This window comes from Leucopleurus acutus (assembly GCF_964270905.1).
Source record: "Leucopleurus acutus genome assembly, chromosome: 3".
Taxonomy (NCBI): domain Eukaryota; kingdom Metazoa; phylum Chordata; class Mammalia; order Artiodactyla; family Delphinidae; genus Leucopleurus; species Leucopleurus acutus.
In genome coordinates, this window is record NC_139145.1 from 47,804,252 (window position 1) to 47,829,171 (window position 24,920).

At 40.1% G+C, this 24,920-nt stretch overlaps 1 protein-coding gene across 1 annotated transcript; it reads left to right on the plus strand.

Annotated features, from left to right (window-relative positions):
• Nucleotides 1-10,220: 10,220 nt before the first annotated feature.
• NMUR2 (neuromedin U receptor 2) lies at nucleotides 10,221-23,667 on the plus strand (the record flags this gene model as incomplete). Its single annotated transcript, XM_082835632.1, has 4 exons — nucleotides 10,221-10,937; nucleotides 17,565-17,649; nucleotides 19,865-19,990; nucleotides 23,372-23,667. The coding sequence occupies 4 exons, from the start codon at nucleotides 10,221-10,223 to the stop codon at nucleotides 23,665-23,667; spliced, it is 1,224 nt and encodes a 407-aa protein (XP_082691758.1).
• Between the last annotated feature and the right edge of the window lie 1,253 nt (nucleotides 23,668-24,920).

Genomic DNA, 24,920 nt, shown 5'->3' on the forward strand with positions numbered 1-24,920 from the left:
CTTCCCTCCTTCTTCTTTCCTTCATGTATATACCTATCCATTTAACCAAGCTCGAGTTAGCGCTCTTTATGCTTTTACGTGGCAGCACTGTCCTAGCCATGGAAGTACAATAGTAAGTAAGAGTGCCCTGCCGTTATTCATCTTAATGTCTTTATTGAGAAGACTGACAGTTTAAAAAAGAAACTACAAAATTCTCTCGGAAGTATTTTCCCAAAGTGTTATTGGAACTCACAAAAACCCTGTGAATAGGTGATATAAGAATAACCCAAAATTTCCGCATAAGGACACGGAAGTACATCCATATAAAATAACTTGGCCAAGGACCCACCCATTATGCTAACATTCCTTAGATGGTGGAAGTGGCGTTTATATACAGGTCCTCTGACTGCTGGGATTAGGACTGCTACTTGACTCTTCCCCGCTTTCTTCTCTGGTCTAAATCATGATGCTAGACTCTTTATTGAAACCAGTGACAAACCTCAGCTGGAGAGTCTGAGGGCGAACTAAAGAAGAGCACATATTATGCTGAAAAGTGCTGGCATTCTTAGTTTATATTCCTTTCCACTTCAACTGCTGTTCATACTGCTCTTCACAGCCTGCTTTGCTAAACCTGGAAAAGATTCTTTCTGAGGTATTTACAATACCCCCCTCCTTGGTTTTGGTGTTTGACCCTGAGGACAGCCATCAGATTTATCTAAAAAGAAGATTGACTTAAGAATTGTGTGTGTGTGTGTGTGTGTGTGTGTGTGTGTGTGTGTGTGTGTGTGTGTGTGTTAGAGGTGGGGTTGGGGAGAAAGAGATGGAGAGGCAGAGAGATCGCAAGCTAGGGAGAGAACAAACTTGGTTAGAAATTGAAATATAAAGAAACTATCAATTTGCATTTTAACCTGGGCAAGTCACTACCCCTTTCTGACCTTCAGTTCTTTCTGCATAAAATAAAGCTGTAAACCAGATAATCCCTGGGTGTCTTCCATTCGGAGAGTCAACAGTTCAAAATTCACTCTGTAGGAAACAATACTCACTTCTTCCTGTATCACCGCAGGCACTGCTGAGAACTTGGTGCAGAAATGAGTGGAGAAGTTTGAAAAACCCTACAAGCCCTGCCCAGCTCAGCAGGACCTCTTCCACTGTCCTCATGCCACGTCCAAGTTCCCTGCTCTAGAGATTGTACCTGGGCTCACAGGATCATTCCAATTAACAAAGAACTACAGAAGTTATTTAGTCGAGTGTTCCTCACACTTTAATGTACCAACAAATCTCCTGGGAGTCCTGCTGAAATGCACACTCTGATTCAGGAAGTCTGAGCTGGACCCCAAATTCTGCAAGTCTAATAAGCTCTCGTGTGACACTCACGCTACTGGTCTGTGGAGGACACTTTGAAAAGTAAGAAGCTCACTCATCGTTGTCTGATTTATAATCCTTTCCAGCAGCTCTGAGCAGTCTCCAGGCTCTCTTAAATTCTTCCCTGCTAGGAAAGTCCCTACCTCTCAGAGAGCTTCCTTTATTTGTATTCAGAGAATTCAGAGAACCATTAGAAATCTTTTCCTTGCTTTAACTTAGTATGTACCTGTTTGTAGCATCATTATTTGGATCAAAGAAGCAGCATTTTGGGAAGACTAAAATGTGAAAAATAAATTAACTTTTTTTTAGTCTCTAACACAGGCTTTACAAAGAACTTACAAAGGGAAGTTACAAAAATATATATTTAGGGTTAATTTTTTTAGTCCTATCTTTTTGACCCAGGAATTCTACTTATATGTAGCCAGCTATTGAAAATGGTTTCATTCCAGTTAACTCTCCTTCCTCCTAAATTTGGTAATATGACCATTACTACTATAATGACTTCTTCTACAACTAATACTAACAATAGCTAACACTTATTTAGCACTTACTATGTGCCAGGTACACATGTAAACTCATGATAACCTTGAAGTAGATACTATTATGTTTCCAGTTTCTACAGAGGTGGAAATAGTGACTCAGGGAGGTTAAGCATTTTCTCAAGGTCACACAGTCAAGCATGGTGGGCTTGGACACAGTAGTTCTGCTGACATTTTTTTCTATCTCCTGCCATCATCTCCCCTGCCATCATCTAAGTCTAAGTGACCACCATCTCTCACTTGGACCACCGGAATAGCCTGTGCCCCTCATCTTCCCCATCTCCATTCATTTCCTTACTGTAGCCAAAAGAAATCTTTCTGAAGATCGTATCATATTCTCCTGCTTAAAAGTGTCATTGGCTTCTTTAATAGCAAACTGAAACAAAACCAAAGAAAGCCTTTGGTATGGCCTACAGGTCCCTGCATGGTCCCCATCTCACAGCATAGGTCCCTGATTCAGTGGCCCCTACACTTCCTCCTAATGTACTAGGCTGCCCCCCTCCCACCACAGGGCATTTGCACATGCTCTTTGCTTTGTTTGGACTGCTCTTCTCCCAATCCCTACCTCCAAAACTTCCTTTTAGTTGCTTCTCATCTCTGAGATCTCAGATCTAGATCACATCTCATAGTTCTGTTAATAAAGTACCTCTCTTATGTGACCCTGCCATAATTTTACATTATTTATTAGATTAGTTGATTAGTCTGTCTCTTCATCCGGATCACCCCAAAACCCTGCGTACTTTCATTCAAAATACTTTCCACGGTGACAAGCACACTGAATGGTGTTATCTACAAGTAACCCTGTTGTATAAATAGCACTGATACGGAAAATTGCCATCTACTTTATTCTGTGGACCAATTTACATCAGAACAATCTGGATATGCTTCTATGTGAAAGTTTGACAGGTTCTATTAACTTGAGTGCATAAAATTTTATTTTTTTAACTTAAATCAAGAGGTCCCTTAGAATGTGAATTCCAGAGTTGAGTACATGCCAGCTATGGACTGATCTTTTATGTGAGTACATTGTGTCCATAGGAATACTCTATTTAAAGGTAGATATCCCAGAAGTGTCTGGCTCGGTAGTTCATGTGAGAATAAAATAACATTTGTTGCATCATCATTCTGACTCACGAATCAGGGCAAAGGCAATGCTTAGGTTCGGTTCCGGTCCTCACACTGATGATAATTAACTATGTGAGTTCATAAGGCATTTAACCTCTCTAAATCCTGGATTTTTTCATCTGTAAAATGGAAGTACTAAAAATACCTCCTCATTGGGTTGTCTCAAGGATTAGATTAGAGAATTCAATAAAGCTCTTAGCTCACTTCCTGGCACATAGTTAATACTCTATCATGGAAGCTGGCACTGCTGCAGATTCTACCGCTACTGCTCCCAGTGATGAGGATGATGTTATTTTCCCTCAAAGTGATGAGAAGCTTAAAGAAATGACAAGACTTTAAACACCTATCAGGGCAGGACATTCAGCCAGTGGGGGCTTTTCCCTACTTGTAAATCATACCACATAGTCTGGTGTTGACTTTCACTGAGTCCCCTTCTGATGTGCAGAGAAAACCGCTCTGCATGCCGCTCAGGTATTCACCTCCATAAAGACAATTACTAAACCCTCCATTTGTTAGTGGTTTAAGCACCCTTAGTCATTTTCTGTTTCCAGTCAATGAAAGTCATTGAGACTAGGGGACTAGAGCTGAAACTAACTTCATTTCCATCAAACAGTTTAGAAAGAAATCAACAGCTACCATGATTCTCTTCCTGGACACGTGACATCTCCTGCCACAGAAGCCCCCACTGACTTTCTGGGAAACTGTGAATGCAGAGAAGTGTCTGTGAAAATTAGGCTAAATCAAGGTCCTCTTCTTCTTTCTCTCCTGTAAACCTGCCAGAGTGCAGCCCCACTGGGCTTTGTAAACAAAGGACAAGATTAGTCATCAAAGGTAGAAGGATTACCATATTAGCCAAATGCCATCAATAGTCTGGAATATTAGTATTTTAGGAACCTTGGCCTTGATGATGAGGAAACTCAGACTTTGGGAGATTTAGTAACTTATTTAGGGTTTACAGGTAACCCAAGACAGAGTCAAGACCATGATGAAAACATTCAGAGATCTAGAAGTAATCATGAAATGGATTACAGTAATTATATAAGGCAGCATAGATATGGTAAAAAATGAGATGTCAGGTCACCAGGGGGTATCTTAAAATCATTTATTAACTAAGCGAGTATTTACTCAGTGATTAGTCTGTCCAAAGCATCATGCTAAATACTGGTGATACTATCATTAGCAGGACCTGGGTCTTGCCCTTTGGGATACATGGTTGAGTTTTCTGTAAAGAGCCTGTTATGGGCTGAGTTTTGTCCACTCCAAAATCCATATGTTGAATTCCTAACCCCCAGAACCTCTCAATGCCATCTTATTTAGAGATAAGGTTCTTATAGAGGTGATCAACTTAAAATGAGGTCAACAGGGTATGCCCTAATTCAATATGACTGTCCTTATAAAAAGAGGATATTAAGAGACAGACAGGGACACAGCGAAAACAACATGTGACCATCAAGGCAGAGACTGGGGTGATGATTGGTGTCTACAAGCCAATGGATGCTGAAGATTGCTAGCAAACCATCAGAAGAGGGAACAGGCATGGGACAGATTCACTGTCACAGCCCTCAGAAGGGACCAACCCTGCCAGTACCTTGATCTTGGACCTCTAGACTCCAGAACTGGAAAACAATAAATTTCTGTCGCTGAAGCCACACAGTCTGTGGTTCTCTAATATGGCAGCCCTAGCAAACAAATATAGAGCTCAATAGTAAATATTTTAGGCTTGGTGGGCCATTCGGGCTCTGTCACAACCACTCAGCTCTGTCGCTGTAACACAAAGGCAGCCAAAGACAAAGCATAAACAAATAAATGTGGTATTCTAGTAACACTTTATTTACCAAAACATGTGACAAGATGTATCTGGCCTATGGACTGTTTTGCTGACCCCCACTATAAAGTGTTAAGATGAAGGCATGTAAAAGGTAAGAGAGTAGCACACAAGAGGGACACCTCATCCAGTCTGGAAATATGGAAATATAGGAGATGTCTTCTCATAAAATGTGTTGAACAAACTGAATTCTGGATGACTAGCACATGTTAACACAGTGAAGGGAGATGAAGGAGGAGGGCAGACCACCTCGAGCACAGGGAACAATATACACAGAGGTTTGATGCTCTTTGTGGGGCAATTCCCAGCAACATAGTCTGGCAAGAGCATGGTGTATAAAGGAGACTCAGGAACTGAAGATACAGAAGAGGAGGAAACAGATCACGAATTACCTTATGAGTCATATTAAGGCAACCGAGACCCTTGAAGGACTTGAAGCAGAAGAGCTATATGATCATATATGCATTTTAGAAACTTTATTCCAACTACAAGATAAGATGGTATTGGAGAGGGAGCAAAGTAGAAGTGGGGGACCAGCTAGAAGTCCAGTGAAGAGATGATGGTGGCCTGGAAGAGGGAAGTGGTAGTGAGGATACAGAATAGTGGATGAAATATACATATATACACATATATAAATAGTGGATGAAATACACATATATACATATATAAACATACATGTATTTGAGATATAATGGTTATATATATTTGAGATATAATGGTTAATGGACAGGAAGATTTGGACATTGATCAGATGATAGTGGGTAAATGAGAGGGCAGAGTCAGTATGATACATAGGTCTCTAGCTTGGACAACTAAGCACATGGTAATTCACTCACTGAACAGAGAATACAGGAAAAGTGCAGCTTCAGTGGGAAGATGATGCATGAACTTGGTTTTAGACATGTTAACTTTGAGATGCACACTGGATACCAAGAGGAGATACTGAATAAGCAGTAGGATATATGCAGCACAAATATGACTGTTTACAGGAACCCCAGAGGTAAACTAATCCTAGTTTCCATAACCTGATAAAATATTAACAGATGGCCATTCAGCCTTAGTTGAGTGCCTTTAGTGACATGGGTGACCCATTTCTAATTTAGTCTGCTCCAAATGCTCAAAATCTTCTTTAGACTGACAACCCACTGCTCTCAGTTCTGCCCTAGGAAGTGAATTAGGATAAATTAAATTCTTCTTCCATTAAAACTATATACTTTTAATAGTTGAAGGCAGGGATCATGTCTAAGGCAGGTCTCCTCTTTCCTAGGACAATAACTCCAACTCCCTCTACTATCCCAGTTGTCCTCAATAGACTATGCCAACTGATCAAGTCCCTCTTTAAGTGCAGGAGTCAAAACTGGAGCCAATACTCTCGGTCTGGCCTAACTAGTGTACAATACGACCGATGATAATCTTCCTTGTTTTAGACACTATACTTTCACTGATGTTATCCAAGGTCACATGAGCATTTCCTCACACGTGAGGATGCCAAAGTTAAAAATTGGGAATGTTATGCCTCTTAACCCAGCTTCTGTTCCCACTCCAGAGTCTCTGGGAAATGTGTTCAAACTGCTCACATCTGTAAAAGAAACACTTTCTTATAAGATGGTGACGATTTTCCTAATTACCTCTTCAACAAATATGATTTCTTCATAGCCAGTCTAGTTCCTACAATGCCTCTTTATTTATGATCCATTTACTGAGTACATTCTCAATACCCAGAACAGTACTAGATGTTAAAGGATGGGGAAAAGTCCTCCAGAAGGATGGGATTGAGAAGCTACACCCCCGTGTCAGGACTTCCCGACAGTTTTATCATTGTGTTTTGAATGGTAGAATATTCCGTATTATCCTGGAAAAAGATAATGCTGTACAAAACTTTCTCTCCCCAGTCACAATACACACACAGCTCAGAAAAGAAATAAGCTTTTGCTGTTTAAAGTCACTGAGGGTTTGATGTTGTTTGTTACTTCAGCATAATGTAGTCCAATTTATTGACTCAAAACTGGATATGGAAGTAAAGCACTGCTGTTAACAAAAAAACTCTAAAATATATGGCATTAAATCAAAACTACAATGAGGTACCACCTCACACCATCATTAAAAGTCAGAATGGCCATCATTAAAAAGTCTACAAAAAACAAATGCTGGAGAGGGTGTGGGGAAAAGGGAACCCTCCTACACTGTTGGTGGGAATGTAAATTGGTTCAGCCACTGGGGAGAACAGTACGGAGGTTCCTCAAAAAACTAAAAATAGGATTACCATATGATTCAGCAATCCCACTCCTGGGCATATATCCAGACAAAACTATAATTCAAAAAGGTACATGCACCCCTATGTTCATAGCAGCACTATTCACAATAGCCAAGACATGGAAACATGCTACATGTCCACTGACCGATGAATGGATAAAGAAGACTTGGTACATACATACAATGGAATACTACTCAGCCACAAAAAAGAATGAAATAATGGCATTTGCACCAACATGGATGCAACTAGAGATTATCATACTAAGTGAAGTAAGTCAGAAAGAGAAAGACAAATACCATATGATATCACTTATATGTGGAATCTAAAATATGAGACAAATTAACTTATCTACAAAACAGGAACAGAATCATGGACATAGAGAACAGACTGGTGGTTGCCAAATTGGAGGGGGTTAGGGAAGGGATGGAGTAGGAAGTTGGGGTTAGCAGATATAGGCTTTTATATATAGAATGGATAAACAACAAGGTCCTACTGTATAGCACAGGGAACTATATTCAGTATCCCATGATAAACCATAATGAAAAAGAATATTAAAAAAAAGAATGTATATATGTGTATAACTGAATCACTTTACAGTAATAAACACATTATAATTCAACTATACTTCAATTAAAAAAAAAAGGCATTAGTCTAGGGGTGAGATGGTGGGAAATGAGAAAACTGTTATTGGCAGATGGGAGGATCCATACGGGGAGCTGGTAACTTGTCCTTTAGTTTATAGGTCTCAGGGACAGACAAGAGGAGTCACATGTAGATGTGATGGAGAGAATACCATGTACCACCCAGAGTTCCTGGACTTTTAACTTAAAGCTGTGCCTGGATAGGCAGGTTGAGGCATCTCTACTGGGGCAGGGAGAAGTGTATTTTTCCTGCCAGAAAGAACACAAGCTAAATCTTTGGTATCCAGAGGGGCAGAATGTACAGTCACTGATTCAGTTTGCCAAATACTGTTGGTTTTCTCTTCCTAAACACATGGTAAAATTGTTCTTCTTATCCTTTTGGGGGTTAGGAGTGGCCATGTAATTTGATTTGGCCTATGAAATGTGATTGGTTGTGATATCTGTCTTTTCCAGGCAGAAAATTCAAGAGCCAAGGTCCCCTTTGGGCATCTTCCTTTGGGGATTATGGAAGCACAGGCTGGAGCCTGCATCCCAATGTGAGAACAACGTGTAACAGAAGCTACTAGGCAACCCTGAATGGATAGGTAGAATAGGCAGGAAATCAACCTTTGCTTACTTTAGTACACTAAAATTTGGGAATTTTTGTTACTGAAACATAACTTAACCCAAATGACTGATACACTATGTGAGCTTCAACAAGCCCTATAAGTGTGTGCCTCTGTTTCCTCACCCGTGATGCAGACATAAAAAAAGAACCTACCTCATAGAATTATTGTAGAGACTGCATGTGCTATATATAAAATATTTACAATAGTGCCTAGGAAGAATAAGTGCTTAATAAATATTAGCTACTGTTTTTTTTTTTTTATTTGAAAGATTTTCACAGATGACACTGATACCCCCATATCATATCCCCTTGGCCCACCTGGTTTCAGCCACAGAGGGTAGCCCTGTGTTTGCTCAGACTTACCTCTGCTGATAAATTCAATGCTGCATTTCTATTTTCTATCATAATATGGAAGCCTGTTCAATCTATGGGCAGAAACAGTCCAGAGACACTGGGGAGTTATTGGCCCTGGGAGCAACCCTCCTGCTCAAAACCCTCCAAAGATTTCTCTGCAGCTTGAATCAGATCCAAAGTCCCTGCATTTTGAATAAGATCCAAACTCTATCAAATCCTAGAAAAATTTATATAATCTGGTCCCTTCCAGTCATTTCAGTCTAAACACTCATACTCTCCTGTCCACTCATTAAGTTCCAGCTATACCGGCCCTCTTGATGTTTCTGAAACACATCAAACTTGTTACTGCATCAGAGCCTTTGCACTTGCTATAACTTTTGCTGGGAATACACTTCCCTCAGCTCTTTGATGCTTGACTTTTCATCTGACAGAACTCAGCCCAAATGACATCTCCTGAGATAAATTTTCTTTGACCATTCTTGATAAAAGAATGCCTCCAGTCTTATGTTTGTAGGTCCCTTATCCTTCTTTTTCTTTACAGCAAAAATTATGATCTGAAATTATATTAATTCATTAATTTGCTTGTACATTTTCAGAATTCCCTATTATAAGAAAAGTTCCATGTAGCCAGAGGCTTTGTCTTGCTTGCTCACCGATGTTTCTACAAAGCCTAGAACACTACCTGGTACACGGTAAATCCTCAAGAAGTATTTGTTGAATAAAACAGAATGAATGAATCTCCAATTTACAGATAAGGAAATGTGGCTCTGAGAGTTGGAGTAACTTTCCCAAAGTCTTACAGCGTTTCTACAGATGTTCCTGATTCTACATCCTACTGACTTTTGCAACAGCAAGGTACTGTCTAAAGAGATTGAAGTGTCAGGCAGCAGGCAGGGCGAGATGACATGCAGGTGTTGGATTCTATCGTGGACACGATCAAAACCAAAAAGGCATATTGATCACACTTACCCCAGGGAGCCCTGAATTGCCAATGGAACAAGATAACTTGAGAAATCTATTGATCTCCCATTTTTGTTATGCTGTACAGGTGACAAGGATCAATGGAGATGTGTACTCTTCTACCCATGACCTTGCGACCTAAATTTGTATTTCCACCCAGATTCCCAAAACTTTGCAAAATGCACAGCTCCGAGTGCCAACACCTTATTTAACTTAGTGTCACCGTCTGTGACAGCTCTGCTTTCCCAGCTCCTGTCAATTCAGAGAAACGTCTCCCCGTCGTCTCCTGCTTCCTGCACCGGAAGCTAGCACGCCCCACCCAGCTGTCCTCTTACTGAGCGTCTGACACACACATTGGCCCACAGCCCGCAGAGGGGCGGGGCTTCTGTCTCGGGGGGCTCTTCAGAAGGGATCTGAGGTCTGAGCAGCCCAACGTTGCTAAAGCACTAGCCCTCTCCCGGCCTCCTTCACTGAGCCTGTGCTTTTCCTGCCTGCTTTCTCTTTCTTTTCTGGCTCAGCTTGAGACAGAGGATCATTCCAGAGGAGGCTCAGGTCTTGGATTTTAACGGCAGTGATGGAAAAACATGAGAATGTTTCCTGGATCTACCAAAAGGAACTGGAAGATCCATTCAAGAAATACCTGAACAACACTGATGACTACCTAGCTTTGCTCTGCGGGCCTCCACGCAGCCACCTCTTCCTGCCGGTGTCTGTGGTGTATACTCTGATTTTTGTGGTGGGGGTCGTTGGCAATCTCCTGGTGTGCCTGGTGATTCTTCGGCACCAGACTATGAAGACACCCACCAATTACTACCTCTTCAGCTTGGCTGTCTCCGACCTCCTGGTCCTGCTTCTCGGGATGCCCCTGGAAGTCTATGAGATGTGGCGCAACTACCCCTTCCTTTTTGGGCCCGTGGGCTGCTACTTCAAGACGGCCCTCTTTGAGACGGTGTGCTTCGCCTCTGTCCTCAGCATCACCGCGGTCAGCGTGGAGCGATACGTGGCCATCCTCCACCCGTTTCGTGCCAAGCTGGAGAGCACCCGGTGGCGGGCCCTCCGAATCCTCGGCCTCGTCTGGGGCTTCTCTGTTCTCTTGTCTCTGCCCAACACCAGCATCCACGGCATCGAGCTCCGCTACTTCCCCAATGGGTCCTTCGTCCCGGGCTCTGCCACCTGCACGATCATTAAGCCCATGTGGATCTACAGTTTCATTATCCAGGTCACCTCCTTCCTCTTCTACATCCTCCCCATGACGGTCATCAGTGTCCTCTACTACCTCATGGGGCTCAAAGTGAGTATCCAAGCTGGCTGCAACCGTTATGGCAGCATCCCTTCTTTTTTCTCTTACTCAAAGTTCGGAGAAACATTTAGAACTGGAGAAGTTCAGAATTGGAAGGGAGCATAGAGAAAAATAGGATGAGCTCAGAGGGGAAACTTGGAAGTTAAAGGACTGGATTCAAATTGGACAAACAGTAACCACAACTATAAATCATTTCCTTTAACTCACCTTCCATTGTTCTTCCCTCTATACCTGTGGTTCTCAAACCTAGGTGTTCCTACAAATCACCTGGAAACCTCACTATGGGTACCCATGGGCAGGTCGCTCCCTCCAGGAAAATCTGATTCAGTAGGTCTGACGTTGAGCCTCATTTTAAATAGCACAAGGTAGCTGCCCATGGAGAGACTGTTTCACACCCTGCTGTCTCTTTCCTGCCCTCACCTGCTTTGCCTGCATTGAAATTTTCCTCTGCACCAACTTGGTCTGAGTATAAAATAAACAATCCCTGCCTGTTTTATACTCTAAGATGAATATAGTTTTAAAGTCAGACCCTTCTTTGTGGTTGCTTTGATCCTTTGGTTGAAATATCAGATTAAAATGCAAAAATATGGCCTAAGTGAGATCAACCCGGACTTCTTTTCAACAGGTGGAGATTGAGGGACGAGGAATTAAACAGAGTACATAAAATAGATTAGAAGACAGTGTGAATAAGAGATAGCTGGAATTAACAGAATATTATTACTTAGTTTGCAACATTTTATAATTAGAGCTTTCTCTCCTGTGCTCATCACGGTAAACCAATTTCTTTCTTTTCTTTTCTTTCTTTCTTTCCCTTTCTTTCTTCCTTCCTTCCTTCCTTCCTTCTTTCCTTTCTTCTTTCTTTCCTTTTCTTTTTTCCTGGATCTGAATTGTCTGAAACTGTTGTTTTGTTTTGCTTTTGATGAAGTTAGGAGTGAGTCTATATGGTTCCTTTCCTGGTATATTCTGCAGCCAAATTCATAGAGATGAAATCTAACTGTGACAGTTTTATACCCATTTAATAGGTAGGTTGTGCAGGAAATAGTCATGAGACCACTTAGACTCCCAGGTCTGAAGCTCACATATAATATGCCTTTAGGCAAAGCCCCTTAATTCTTCCCTGGAGTTAGGTTTTACATTTATAAAATGAAAAGGTTACGTCAGATCATATCTAAGTCTCCTGATAGCTCTAACAGCCTGTGATTCCTTAAAAAAAAAGGAAAGGAAAATCTGTGAGTGGGAGCAATGTGAATTATAAATGAAAGTAAAACAAAGCAGACATCACATTCACATCATACGTACCAAGATGGCTCTGATACCACGTATTATGTGATAATTAATATACTCCCATCTCAGTGCATCTCTGAGAAAGGTGTGTGTCAGAAATGAGTGTTCCACAGATGGTCCTTTCAAATAAATACTGTGCCTAAGCAGAGTGGCAACGTCTAAGGAGAAAGAACAGATTTTAAGTACAACAGATGTCTGGACACAGGAGTAAATCTAATCAGGCAGAGTTATGCCAGTCTCCGGGAGGGCTGGCCCCTATAATTCCCAGAGACAAGTGTCAACCCAGACTAGTTCACAGTCATCGTGTCTTTAGAAAGCCCTGTGTATCCAACTGTGGCGGAAAGGACTTCTGCATGATTCCAGATATCATGAGCCCTATGAGAAATATCCATCCCAAATTTATCAATACCATCTCTTCAAACGGCAAACAATCGCTTGCCTTGGATCAATTTAGAGGAAATATTTAACTGTGAATAGGAAACATGTTTCCCCCCCAAGCAATTAATTTAAGTGTCACTTTGTTTGGTTGTCATGAATCTACAGCTACCTTGTATCAGAAGCTAAGTGACAGCTCAGACAACGGCTTAGAAACCACCCTAGTTTGCTTTGTGTGTGTAGTGCAACTTACAGCATCCTATTCTCAGGAAGGATGAGGTGTTACCCAGAGGACACCAGGAAAGGAACTATGGCTTAGAATGCCACTTCTATAGTAACATTTAATTTAAAGACCTCTAGACTGGGAATCAGAAGTAGGTCTTAGTCTGTGGCATTGGTCTCAAGACCTTTGCACCTTTTGCTCTATTTTTGCCAGAAATGTTTCTTCTGTCTACTACCACAATCGTTTTTGCCTTTCTAACTCCCACTGATCCTTTAAATCATACTTCACTCACACTTCCTCCAGGAAGCTCTCCCTGATTCCCTAACTACCTGGTTCTTCTCTAGGTGCTCATGATTCTTAGCAATTTCCCATCATTGCATTTATCACAATTTATAATTCTATATTTGTGGGTTCCTTAACTTCTTCCTCTCCAACTAGACTGTAAGCTCAATGAATGAGTGAATGAGGCTAAATTATTTCCTTTATTGCTGGACTTCAGCTTCTCTCCCTTCAAAATGGGAGACTTGAAAACACTGTCTCAAAAAGCCTTTTTGATCTAAAAGATTTTTGAAGAGATTCAATCAATTCTGAGGAGTACTGATTCTCATGGCAAGTCGAAAGTTATGATTGACTGTGGGCCCCATTGCCTTCAGAAGGCAGAAAACCAAGACTGATGTAATCCCAGGACCAGGGAAGAAGGAGGGAAGCAATACGTATGTTCAAAGCTGAGCAATCAGAGCTGCTCCATCGCTACAGGACACAAGTGTCTACCGAGCTGTTCTCCAGGGTTCGAACATAATGGAGTTGGGAAACAGGCAATCCCAGGCCAAGTTCCTTCCCACCTGGGAAGCTCTCACCTAGTCCTTGTATCTCCCACATGCAGCATTAAAGCTTGAGCCAAAGAGGATGGATTATGAATTGTAGCAGAATTCAGCCAGGACAAACAGGGTTGGACTGGTTTTTTTTTTAAATAAACGGATTTTGTTCAGATTATAGAGATATTTACACAAAAGCTATGATTTTATCTTGGCATCCTAAAGCTATATAAATGAATCACAATCTACATAAATGAACAGCTGGTGAAATGATTTTAAGCAGTATAAACAACTGATCAGGATTATACATCAATCTGAATGATAATCAACCTCACGTCTCCCCTTCACCTTTCATCTTACATAAAAATAACTAAAAGGAGTGAGGTAGGAAGGGTTCTGAACTTCCTATAGAGTGATGACAATTTTCCTCTCCTATTTTTGTAAGTTGACTTTTAAAGTGTTTAGGGGTGGGTGAGAATAATTAATGGACAAATATCTACTCTACCAAACATCTGAAGGGAAATGAAATTATTCAACAAGAAATAAAGCAGCATTTAATATTGGCTAGACAAACTGGATTCTATTCTACTATGTCAACCCCTTCAAATTCTGCTGGGACAATGTATAATATGCATAAACATTCTGTTTCTGACTCTTCTTCTAGTTGGCTAGTTGTGTCACTGTAACCTAAGGAAGCTGAAATGTGATGATTAATAGACACATAATTTTTCTTTTCAGTGCAAACTGAGCTGTACAAGAAGCCTGTTCATAAAAAGATTGTGTGTACCATTTGCTTGCTGTTTGATTTAAGGAAATTTTTCCCTGGGGTGGAGAAATTCCCAGTGAGAATAGTTAGACCCACCGAAGAAGTGACTAACAGATCTTAAAAATCTTTCTTTGTTCTTGACTATGGACTGAAATCAAATAATGGAATAACTATCTAGTAATAAGGACAACATTTTTTAAATGGTATGAAATCATTAGAACATAATTGAAGATGAGTTAGGAAGATGTGCAGTTTGGTGCATTGCTCTAACCTTCAACACCAGTGGTTTTCTTCTCAGTGTAACTGGATGCTTCTTTGCATTAGCACGGGTACAGCTTGTGGTGAATGGTACCATGAGAAGGAGAATTTCTAGAAGGGACTCAGTAATACACATGAGTGGGCCTACAGTTACAAATAAATATTTCATTAAAATGCCTTTCAGGTAAACCCAGGACAATAATCAGAACCACAATATATGAAACTTTTTTTTTTTTTGGCCATGCTGTGCAGCTTGCAGGATCTCAGTCCCCCACCCAGGGAATGAACCCGGGCCATGGCAGTGAAAGCCCGGAATCCTAACCACTAGACCACCAGGGAACTCCCAGAATCACAATCTATAACTTACTGAGTATAATGTGCCAGCCATTGAGTTAAGAACTATACCTGCATTATTTTGTTTTACTAGTATATTAATAACATCACCTTTAGTTCTCTCCCATTTATTCCTAATAACTGCACAATATTTTCCCCCATTTCGTTCAAGTCCTAGGTGACTCCGAAGGGTCAAATCTCACAGAACTTCAATCCCTCACTTTCTGAAGACACAGGTATATGTAGGGAACACCAATATATCCAAGAGACAGATGGCCAGTTTCATTAATCATCCACGTGGATACTTCAGGGCAGTGCAATGCTGAAAGCAACCTGACTTCTAGGAGCTTACATGTTTGTTAGAAACAGGATATTGATTTGTTGAACTTTGGAGGCAACTATTAATGATCTTTTCTTCCAAGTCTTATTTAATTTTAAATATCTTCTCTAAAATATTCTGTAGGGACTTCCCTGGTGGCGCAGTGGTTAAGATTCCACCTGCCAATGCAGGGGACACAGGTTCGAGCCCTGGTCCGGGAAGATTCCACGTGCCGTGGAGCAACTAAGCCCACGAGCCATAACCACTGAGCACGTGCGCCACAACTACTGAGGCCCACGCACCTAGAGCCCATGCTCGGCAACAGGAGAAGCCACCACAATGAGAAGCCTATGCACTGCAACAGAGAGTAGCCCCACTCGCCGCAACTAGAGAAAGCCTACATGCAACAATGAAGACCCAATGCAGCCAAAAAGAATAAAATAAATAAATAAATAAATTTATTAAAAATAAATAAATTAAATATTCTATAAAAATGCCATCTAGCCCAGGAAGCTCACTGCGTCTTAGAGCATTCTGTTCCACTGTTGCACATAGCACACTAATTTCTTCTCTATACTGAATTGAAATATGTCTCCCTATAATTCAATAAATTGATCCTAATCTACCCTGAGACTATATAAAACAGGTTGAATTTTCCTTCCACTGATGGCCTTAGTTTGTCAAGACTTTCTACATTGCTAATGAGGGAACTCCAACTCAATCTGACAAAATATGAAAGAGAGCATAGACCTGAAAAATCCAGAGGGAGCGCTGGCTCTTGGGGGAGATTAATCCAGTAAGACACACAGTGTCATCAGGGACCTAACTTTATTTCTGTTTCTTTGCTCTTCTTTCTATGGTATTGGTTTCAACCTCCAAATCTGCATAGCAGTCCACTGGCGGCTCTAAGCACATTCCTTATGGTGAGGAAAAAACAAAAAGCTCCCTCTGGTAGTTCCAATAAAAGAGAAATGAAACTTTCATTCCTAAACGTATAAGCAAATATCTGAAATCTCATTGGTCTCAATTATCCAAACACTGTGACTGAAGGAGAGCAGCTAAGTTATCTAGGGACTAAACCTGTATCTGGAGATGGGATCATTCCCACCCAAGTTAATGACTATGAAATGGAGAAGGAGTAAATCCACTAGGAAAATCAGGGCACAATTGGTAATAGAAGAGGAGAATAAATGCTGGAGAACCAATCGGCAAATATATACTATATTATCTTCTAGATATATGATGGTAGTTTATCATGAGACCTTAAAGCTTTTTTTATCTGGCTATCACCACAAATTAGAAACATATGAATTAAAGAGAAAAAATTCACATCTAGATGAATGATGTAGATCTTCAGTGGTATGTGAGTTCAGAGAAAGGAGAGGACAATGGGCTACAGTGGCCACAAGTAGGTGGGACTTGAACTGGGCAAGAGAGATTGCATGTACAGGAAATGTTAATATTTGAAATTTTCAGATGCTACTTTAAGGATCACCATATCTTCCAACAAGGAGGAGTATATTTTAACATCTAAACTCAGAAACACATATACCCTTATGGGTAATATTTGTAAAGCAGAGTTTCCCAAATTGTGCTTCTCAAGATGGTACCAGGTGTTCCACTGAAATGGATTGGGAAGGGTATTGTTTAGTCAAAGAAGCACTTTCCCCTTTGAGAGTGGGAGATGTGGGATGTGCAAGGTAGGGGTGGAAGAAAGGTGATACATTGTCCCCCATGGAAATGTGTAATGTCCATTAGCATTTTAAGGCTCTGAGAAGACCCAAAATAAAGACTATAAACTTTATGAAGCAGAAATAATACCTGTTTTTGTTTTCTACTGCCTACCCACTGCATGGCAGAGGGATGTCATTCTAATAGATGTCTAATAATTATTGAATAAATGAATGGATGAATGAAAAAGACTAACATTTTTTAACTTCAGAATTTCTTATTTTTCAAGGAATATCTATTAATATGCTACAAAACTAGGGTTCTACAGAGTAGCATAGGATAAATGGTTGCCTGGAACTTGGCCACAACCATCTATCCAGTTGAGTTAGGTGACCTTGATCCAACTCCACCTCCAACTTATGGTTAAACATATTCTTACATGTTAACAAATTCTTACATTTCTTTAAGTCCAGTTTTTTGTCTGCAAAATGAGTGTTAGAGTCACACTTCTCAGCTCTTAATGGGAGGAAAAAATGTTTCCCTTTCTTTATATCTCTTTGCATTTTTCTTGCAGCTGAGGAAAGACCAACCCCTTGAAGCAGATGAAGTAACTGCAAATATTCAAAGACCATCCAGAAAATCAGTCACTAAAATGCTGTGTGAGTCCTCCATTTTATATTTTGCTTGTTTCTTAAAGCAAAGGAGTTATATTTGGTATTGATCAAGTGCTGCTGGGATCTGGATCAAAATTCTCCTGAAACGTAGTGTCATGTTCTGATCTTCCGTGGCTTACTCAAGCATCTAGGACCTGTCTATTTTGTTCTATTTTGGTTTTTAAACCTCAGAATAACACACTAAATCGCAACCATTGTAATACACTCTGTTCAATGCTTGGTAAATCATATCCACTCTAAGAGCCTTTAAGTATCTCTTTTCCCCCCTAAAATGAGCAGGTGGTTCTTACCGATTTTGTTATGGGTTTCTTTAAAAATATCGTGGAAACAGTGAATTCTCCACTCAGAAAGTGTACGAACGAACATACATCAAATGTTTTACAATCCATTTCAGGGGGCTCCTGAGCCCCCTGATACCCAAGCTTGGACTCCATGGGATCTTTTACTTCCAGAATAAGGACATCCGGCTAAGAATCCTTCTAAGTAGTCATTCCTCTTATGACATTGTATGATTTTATATAAACGGTACACTCTTTTATATAGATAAGGTATTTTAAAACACATCCAGGCACTGATCCACACTCTCCCAAAAGAATGTTATAAAAATATATGATCCAACTGGTCTAATGAGATACCAATCAATTAGAGAAAGGAGGTTTATAATATACTTTTCAAGTCACAGCATGAAATTTGGAAGAAACAAATCCTCCAGGCGAATATGCATATGAAACACTCGCTGTAACTATGTGACGTCTATGAACCAAAAAAAAAAAACAAACCCAAAAACCTGTGAGGTCACTGTACGTCTTTTCAACTCTACCAATCACCTTCTTGAAATATTTTAGCCCCTGTTAGCACCTGACTTTCCCTACTAAGAAATCTAGTGTCTTCAATATTTCTCCCCATTTCTCTTTGATCATAATCTCTCTGATCATAATCTCTCACAAAAGGACTTGAAGTGTACTCACATTAAAGTCACAATGATAAAATATACTGTGATCTATTTGCCTTTGGGGCAGAGAGTTTAATTATAACATGAATTAAATTTTTAACTAGAGGGAATTGTAGGCAGTAGTAAGCAGATTAGGGACTTTTTCTTGGGAGGTAAATTCAGCAGAATCTTCCAGATATTCCTGAAACCACATCATGCAGGCAGACAACTTACTCTGAGTGTTTTAATGCCAACAGGAAACATATGTACTATTTACTATGGAAAACATCAAATGTGCTCTTGAGTACAGAGAATTGTAAAATGAACACCAAAATACCCATCACCCAGCTTTAAAAGTTATCAGCTCATAGCTCATCTTGTTTCCTCTATATCCTTATCTCTCCTTTAGCCCCTACTAGATTATTTTGAGGTAAATCTCAAGCCTCGAAAGGAAAGGAAAGGAAGGTATTTTACAACTTCAGGAGAGAAAAAAACATACATGTTTATTTTTCTGGAGAATAAATGCCCCTTAGAGAAACTATGGTAGCACCAATCTGTGTCTTGGGAGTTGAAAGTAAGAAACTGGAAGGTGCAACTTCCTGTAAATCTGTAATCATTTGAAAATAAATGTAAAAACAAACATAAAGGAAGTGGAAGGAATTCTGTGCTCTAGCAATTTATAATATAATAGACACATCCCCATCCCAATCCTAAGATGCTTGTATTACGCTCATGGTTGTTTGACCTTTCTCTTTCCCCTGACACCTTACAGAATTTTAAATGACTAAAATCATAGAAACTTCTAATTTTTTTCTAGAAAAACAAGATAAATTCATACTATACTTCATAGTTTGTTATTAATCTATAACTTTAAAGAACACCAAGTTGCTTGAACACAATCATTTTACTTATATATCCAGTTTATGTGATTCCAACAGTCTACCTGCAACATAATTTATTTTCCACAATAGAATGTTTTCAGAACTTTGAATACATTCAATACTATTCTAAATATCCTGAAGGAAACTTACATTACACAAGAAATCCTTTACAACCATATGGAAAACTGATTCTCAATCCTATAAAATTCATTCTTATGTTTACATATTCTATGTAGAGTCTCTTTAGGATCTAGTTGGGCTTTAGCAATTATAACTTAACAAAGATGGAGGGGAAATGCTAGAAGGAATGGATGAACTCGGGGTGGGCACTGTATACCTATTCTTGCTTTGACTGCCTTTGACTCTCCCCTTCATCATCCTTTTCCAGTTGTCTTGGTCTTAGTGTTTGCTATCTGTTGGGCCCCATTCCACATTGATCGGCTCTTCTTCAGCTTTGTGGAGGAGTGGACTGAATCCCTGGCTGCTGTGTTCAATCTCATCCATGTGGTATCAGGTACAATTTAGCTCGTTGGGGTGTATCACAGGTGTCCAGGTAACTGCAGCTTCTTCATCTTGCTTAGAGCAGTAGGTTCTATCTGTATATACCAATTTATCATGGGGATCTGCCATACTGTAATGAAGACACTTGATTTTTATTTTATTTAAGTATTGATTACATATGTTACAGGTTCAAAAGAAATACACCGTATTACTATTTGAGACTCTACTTTATGAAAGACCTCAACTCTAAGCTTGATGATTACAGCAGGAAAATGGTCAAAGGAATGATTCCTTTGGTTCTCCTTTCAATGGCCATGTGATTTAATTGGTTCTTATTTATTAAACATCCATGTCCCTGAAATCCTGTATTGTCTTCAGCAAGTGTTAGACCCTCATGAAAGCCAGCCAAAGCGTAATCATGGGGCCTCAAGGTCTGCTTTTAGGCTACTTTAATGCTGCTTGTTAAGGACACCATAGAATATGAGAGAGAGTGGCTGAAAGGTTACTAAATCAGAGGACCTGGATTTGCATCTCAATACCACCATTTATATTCTGAGTGACACGCAGAATATGGATTTCTTCTTGCCAAAGTTTCCTCAACTGTAAGGTGGCAATAATGCCTGCTCTATATACAACACAGGTTGATGGTAAGAAGCAAATAAAATAATAGCTATTGAAGAACTTTTTAAGCTGTAAAATGCTATAGCCTATCTTCTACAACCATCACAAGTTTGTAAAGTAGATATTATCATCAACATTTTATGGTTAAAAAACAGTTCTACAAGGAAGAAGTGACTTGTCCAAAGACACTCAGTTGGCAAATGGTAAAAACAAGGTTCAAGCCTGCGTCACCTAACTTCCAGTTCAGGGTTCTTTCCTCTAAAATGGAGCAAAGAATGGCCACCTGAGTCTTTCTTTCCCAGTCAGTGTAACTATTAGTCTTAGGGTCACACCACTTCTATCCCTCTACCTCTGCTAGTCACTGGACGGTCCTATGGGCTCTTTATCAAAGACATCATTAAGGAAGAAAGATAAGATCAATTATGCAAGTTAAGCTCCAGATGTGCACAGTACAGAAACAATAGCATTCATATGTATACTGAATACCATATATATTATCTATTTTCTACAACCATCTTTTTTGTACTCAGCAGGGCTTGTGTACAGTTTATACCTGGACATTAGGACTTTCCTCCACATTAAACTATTTATTATTCTGGACAAAAAAATCAAAAATGTTTATGGCTCTGATCTTTGTGGTTAGTCTTAGAAAATGGGAGTGTTTAAATAATATATACACTACTATATATAAAAGAGATAACAAATAAGGACCTACTGTAGAGCACAAGGAATTCTACTCAATACTAGAGTGGATATATGTATATGTATAACTGATTCACTTTGTTGCACACCTGAAACTAACACAACATTGTAAATCAACTCTACTCTAATAAAATTTTTTTTAAATAAAATAAGTTATTCTTTAAAAAAATTGGAAAACACACAAGATCACATGAAGCTTGATCTACACTTCTCCAGAGGCATCAAGACAACCATTTTAAGATTCCCAAGTTGTTCATTTACAATAACATTTTCCTGTTAAGATGTAATTTCTCCCTTCCCCACCTTGCCAACCAGATGATGTCTAAACCTCTTAAATGCTACCCCAGAAATGGCCCCAACTTGCCTTTTGACCCTCAAGTTATAGTATTTTCATTCATAAACCATGTATTGAATGCTTGTCAAACTGGTGAATTAGGGATTTCTGCACATTCTGCATTATTCTTGCACAATAATCATTCTCTAGCACACTGGTGCACGCTAAGCCTTCTACTTGCAGCACTCTCTCCTCTCTTCCTACCCATTTCATGGTTTCGCTAGAGTCCAATCACCCCCATTAGATTTGTCATGACCATTAGAGTTCTTGTGTTTATGCCATTATGTGAATTTCCATAGCATGACTGTTGGTGTCACATATTTTGCTCTTTTCTTAACGGATACTGTTTGGTACCATCCTTTTGTTAATTACTGAAATTAGGCATAAATCTTGCTCTGCAATACTATTCCAAGTCCTTGGAGAACAAAGTCTAAATCCACTACCTTCCAATGTGCCTCAAAGTCGTATAATGAGTTCAATCAGTATTTATTTATTTATTATTTTTTTTTTTTTGCGGTATGCGGGCCTCTCACTGTTGTGGCCTCTCCCGTTGCGGAGCACAGGCTCCGGACACGCAGGCTCAGCGGCCATGGCTCATGGGCCCAGCCGCTCCGCGGCATGTGGGATCTTCCTGGACCGGGGCACGAACCCGTGTCCCCTGCATCGGCAGGCGGACTCTCAACCACTGCGCCACCAGGGAATCCCAGTATTTCTTTATTGAACAAATTAACAGTCTACAGAAATATTACCATCCTACACTCCTCCCTGCCCAATTCTGTCCACAGGGCATATGGCACTCTGAATGTCCTGAACTATATAAATGAGGACAACAATGAATGTGTTGAGGACAGCACCTATCACTTGTTTTATATTCTTATTCTCAGCCCTTCTGTAGACAGTAACTCAATTTAATCCTCACAATAATCCAGGGAGGTGAGTTAAAAAGGTATTATCATCCCCACTTTACAGAGAAAAGGAAATTGAAGTGTCCGTTCTGTCCAGGGTCACAGAACAAGCAAAGGCCAAGATCAGAAACTAAGTCCTCTGATTCTCAACCTTAGGCTCCCCTTGGGCCTTGCGAAAACAGAATAGGATATGGTAATAAAGGAAAAGTGAATACCAACCAAGAAAATGGCAGTGTGCAAGACATTTGGAGGAGAAAACAAATGGAAAAATACAAATATTCAATAAGGTTGGAAATAAGGTGGGAAGAACCATCAAGGGGAAAGGATAGGCAGGGAAAAGACATTGGGGAATACTTCTTTGAAGAGATATTTAGCATTTTAAGAAGTCTCAGCAGAGACTATGCCTTGACTGATTTACTATTCCTCCATTACTTGCAGTTTCAAATTATAGATTTAAGCAAAACTCCAATGAGATAAAAAAAAAAATCTCTCTTTCCTCTGATACTTAAGCATCTCTCGTTAATGCTATGGGAACATGTTCGTTGATTAAACAAGTGGGGATCAAAGGAAGTTGCCAAACATCTCAGAGAGATCCCATGCCAGCCTCAATTTTTCCAAGACTCTTTAATCTTTCTGGGTTTGATTCCTAAGTACACAGGTGGTAGATCTGTTCAGAGCATTTTGTATTCTCAATTAGAGTCTTATGTATATTATCACTTCCAAACGAGGCAATCAAAGGGATTCAAGACCTTTGTTAAATAGTTATGCTTCTCCCTGTCATACCTCTCCCCCAATTTCTCCTTGGCATGTCTCTTAATCTCCTGCATTCCAGGTGTCCTCTTCTACCTGAGCTCAGCTGTCAACCCCATTATCTACAACCTACTCTCTCGCCGCTTCCGAGCAGCATTCCGGAATGTGATCACTCCTTCCTGCAAACAGCGGCCCTCCCAGAACCACCCACAGGGGCCATCTGTGCAGCAGAACATCTTCCTGACAGAACATCACCTTGTGAAGCTGACCGAAGATGTGGGGCCCCAGTTCCCTTGTCAGCTGTCCATCTGCAGCTCTCATTTCCCCACAGCCCTCTGTACTGGACAGGCACTAAGAAAGGAACTCTCAAAGAGCTGACGTTCCTCTATGGCTCCACACTAGAGGGAGAGACATCCCATAATTTACGCCTTCCTGTATGATATTAAGGAGGTAAAATGACCCTTAGAACTTATATATCCAATTCTAGGTTTTTTTTTTTTAACAAATGTGAAAACTGCTACTTAAATCTAGATCTAAAACCCAGAACCTCCTGATTTTTAGTTAGCTTTCCACTATCTTAACTGCTTCATGCCCCTTTATTAGTTCATGAAAAGAACATGACTAGCAAAGCATGGCACATGTACTTTGAGCCATTTCCACTATTGGGAATGGTTTGTCCTGTTATTCACACTCTGAATCAGGCTGTCTTTCCTACAACCAGTGGTTTCTGTGAGACACAGAGGGAGACATGGAGAAGCTGTTTATATGATTTGAGGGGTCCACGCCAGTCCTTCCATAGCAAGCTATTTACCCTACTGCCTCATATTGTGCCATTATAATGTGATTCCTTGGAGTCCTGAAGCCTTTGACTTTAAGAGTCCTCCTGATAACACAGGAATGCTCCTCAGAACCATTATTCCCACCTGTTCCAATCCCCAAGTCATTACCAGACATTCCTCACCAGGGGTGGAATTAGATACAAGTTCCACTTAGAGAAGAATGGGAAGAGGGAGAAGGCTATGGTGGAAGGTCCAAAGAATCAAACCATACCAAACATAAACTTAGTTGTTTCATAATTTGGTCTAGACTTGGATTTCTAATAACTTACGTCATAAGCAGACAGAGGTACGTCTACTGTCTCAGAACAGAGACAAGTCAAATGGTGACTACTGGTCTCAAACCCATGACTTCCCCCTACTCAATCCTTCATTACCTCTATAAGACTGTCAGTCATATAATATGGGTAAAATCTACCTTCCAGACTCACCTTCCATTGTATCATCACAAATACTATATATTTCTACTCAAATTGAATTACTTGCTCTTATGAAAACACACCCCCGTTTCCCCAGCTGCATATATATGTTTATAGAATGCCTTCTATATTTCCATTCTCCATCTGATGAGATCCTACCCATTCTTCAATGTCCAGCTCTAAGTGGTACCTCTTCCATGAAACCATGCTTGATTTATTCAAATAGAAGTGGTATCTGACTTTTCTATCAGTTTATGTCTCTTAAGCTCTTTCTTCACACTGCTCTGTATTTCCATGATTTATATTCTTGCTTTGCCAGAATGTAAATTTGTCAAAGGCATGAAGTAGCCTGTGTTCCTTTTTGCTGTTACTGGAA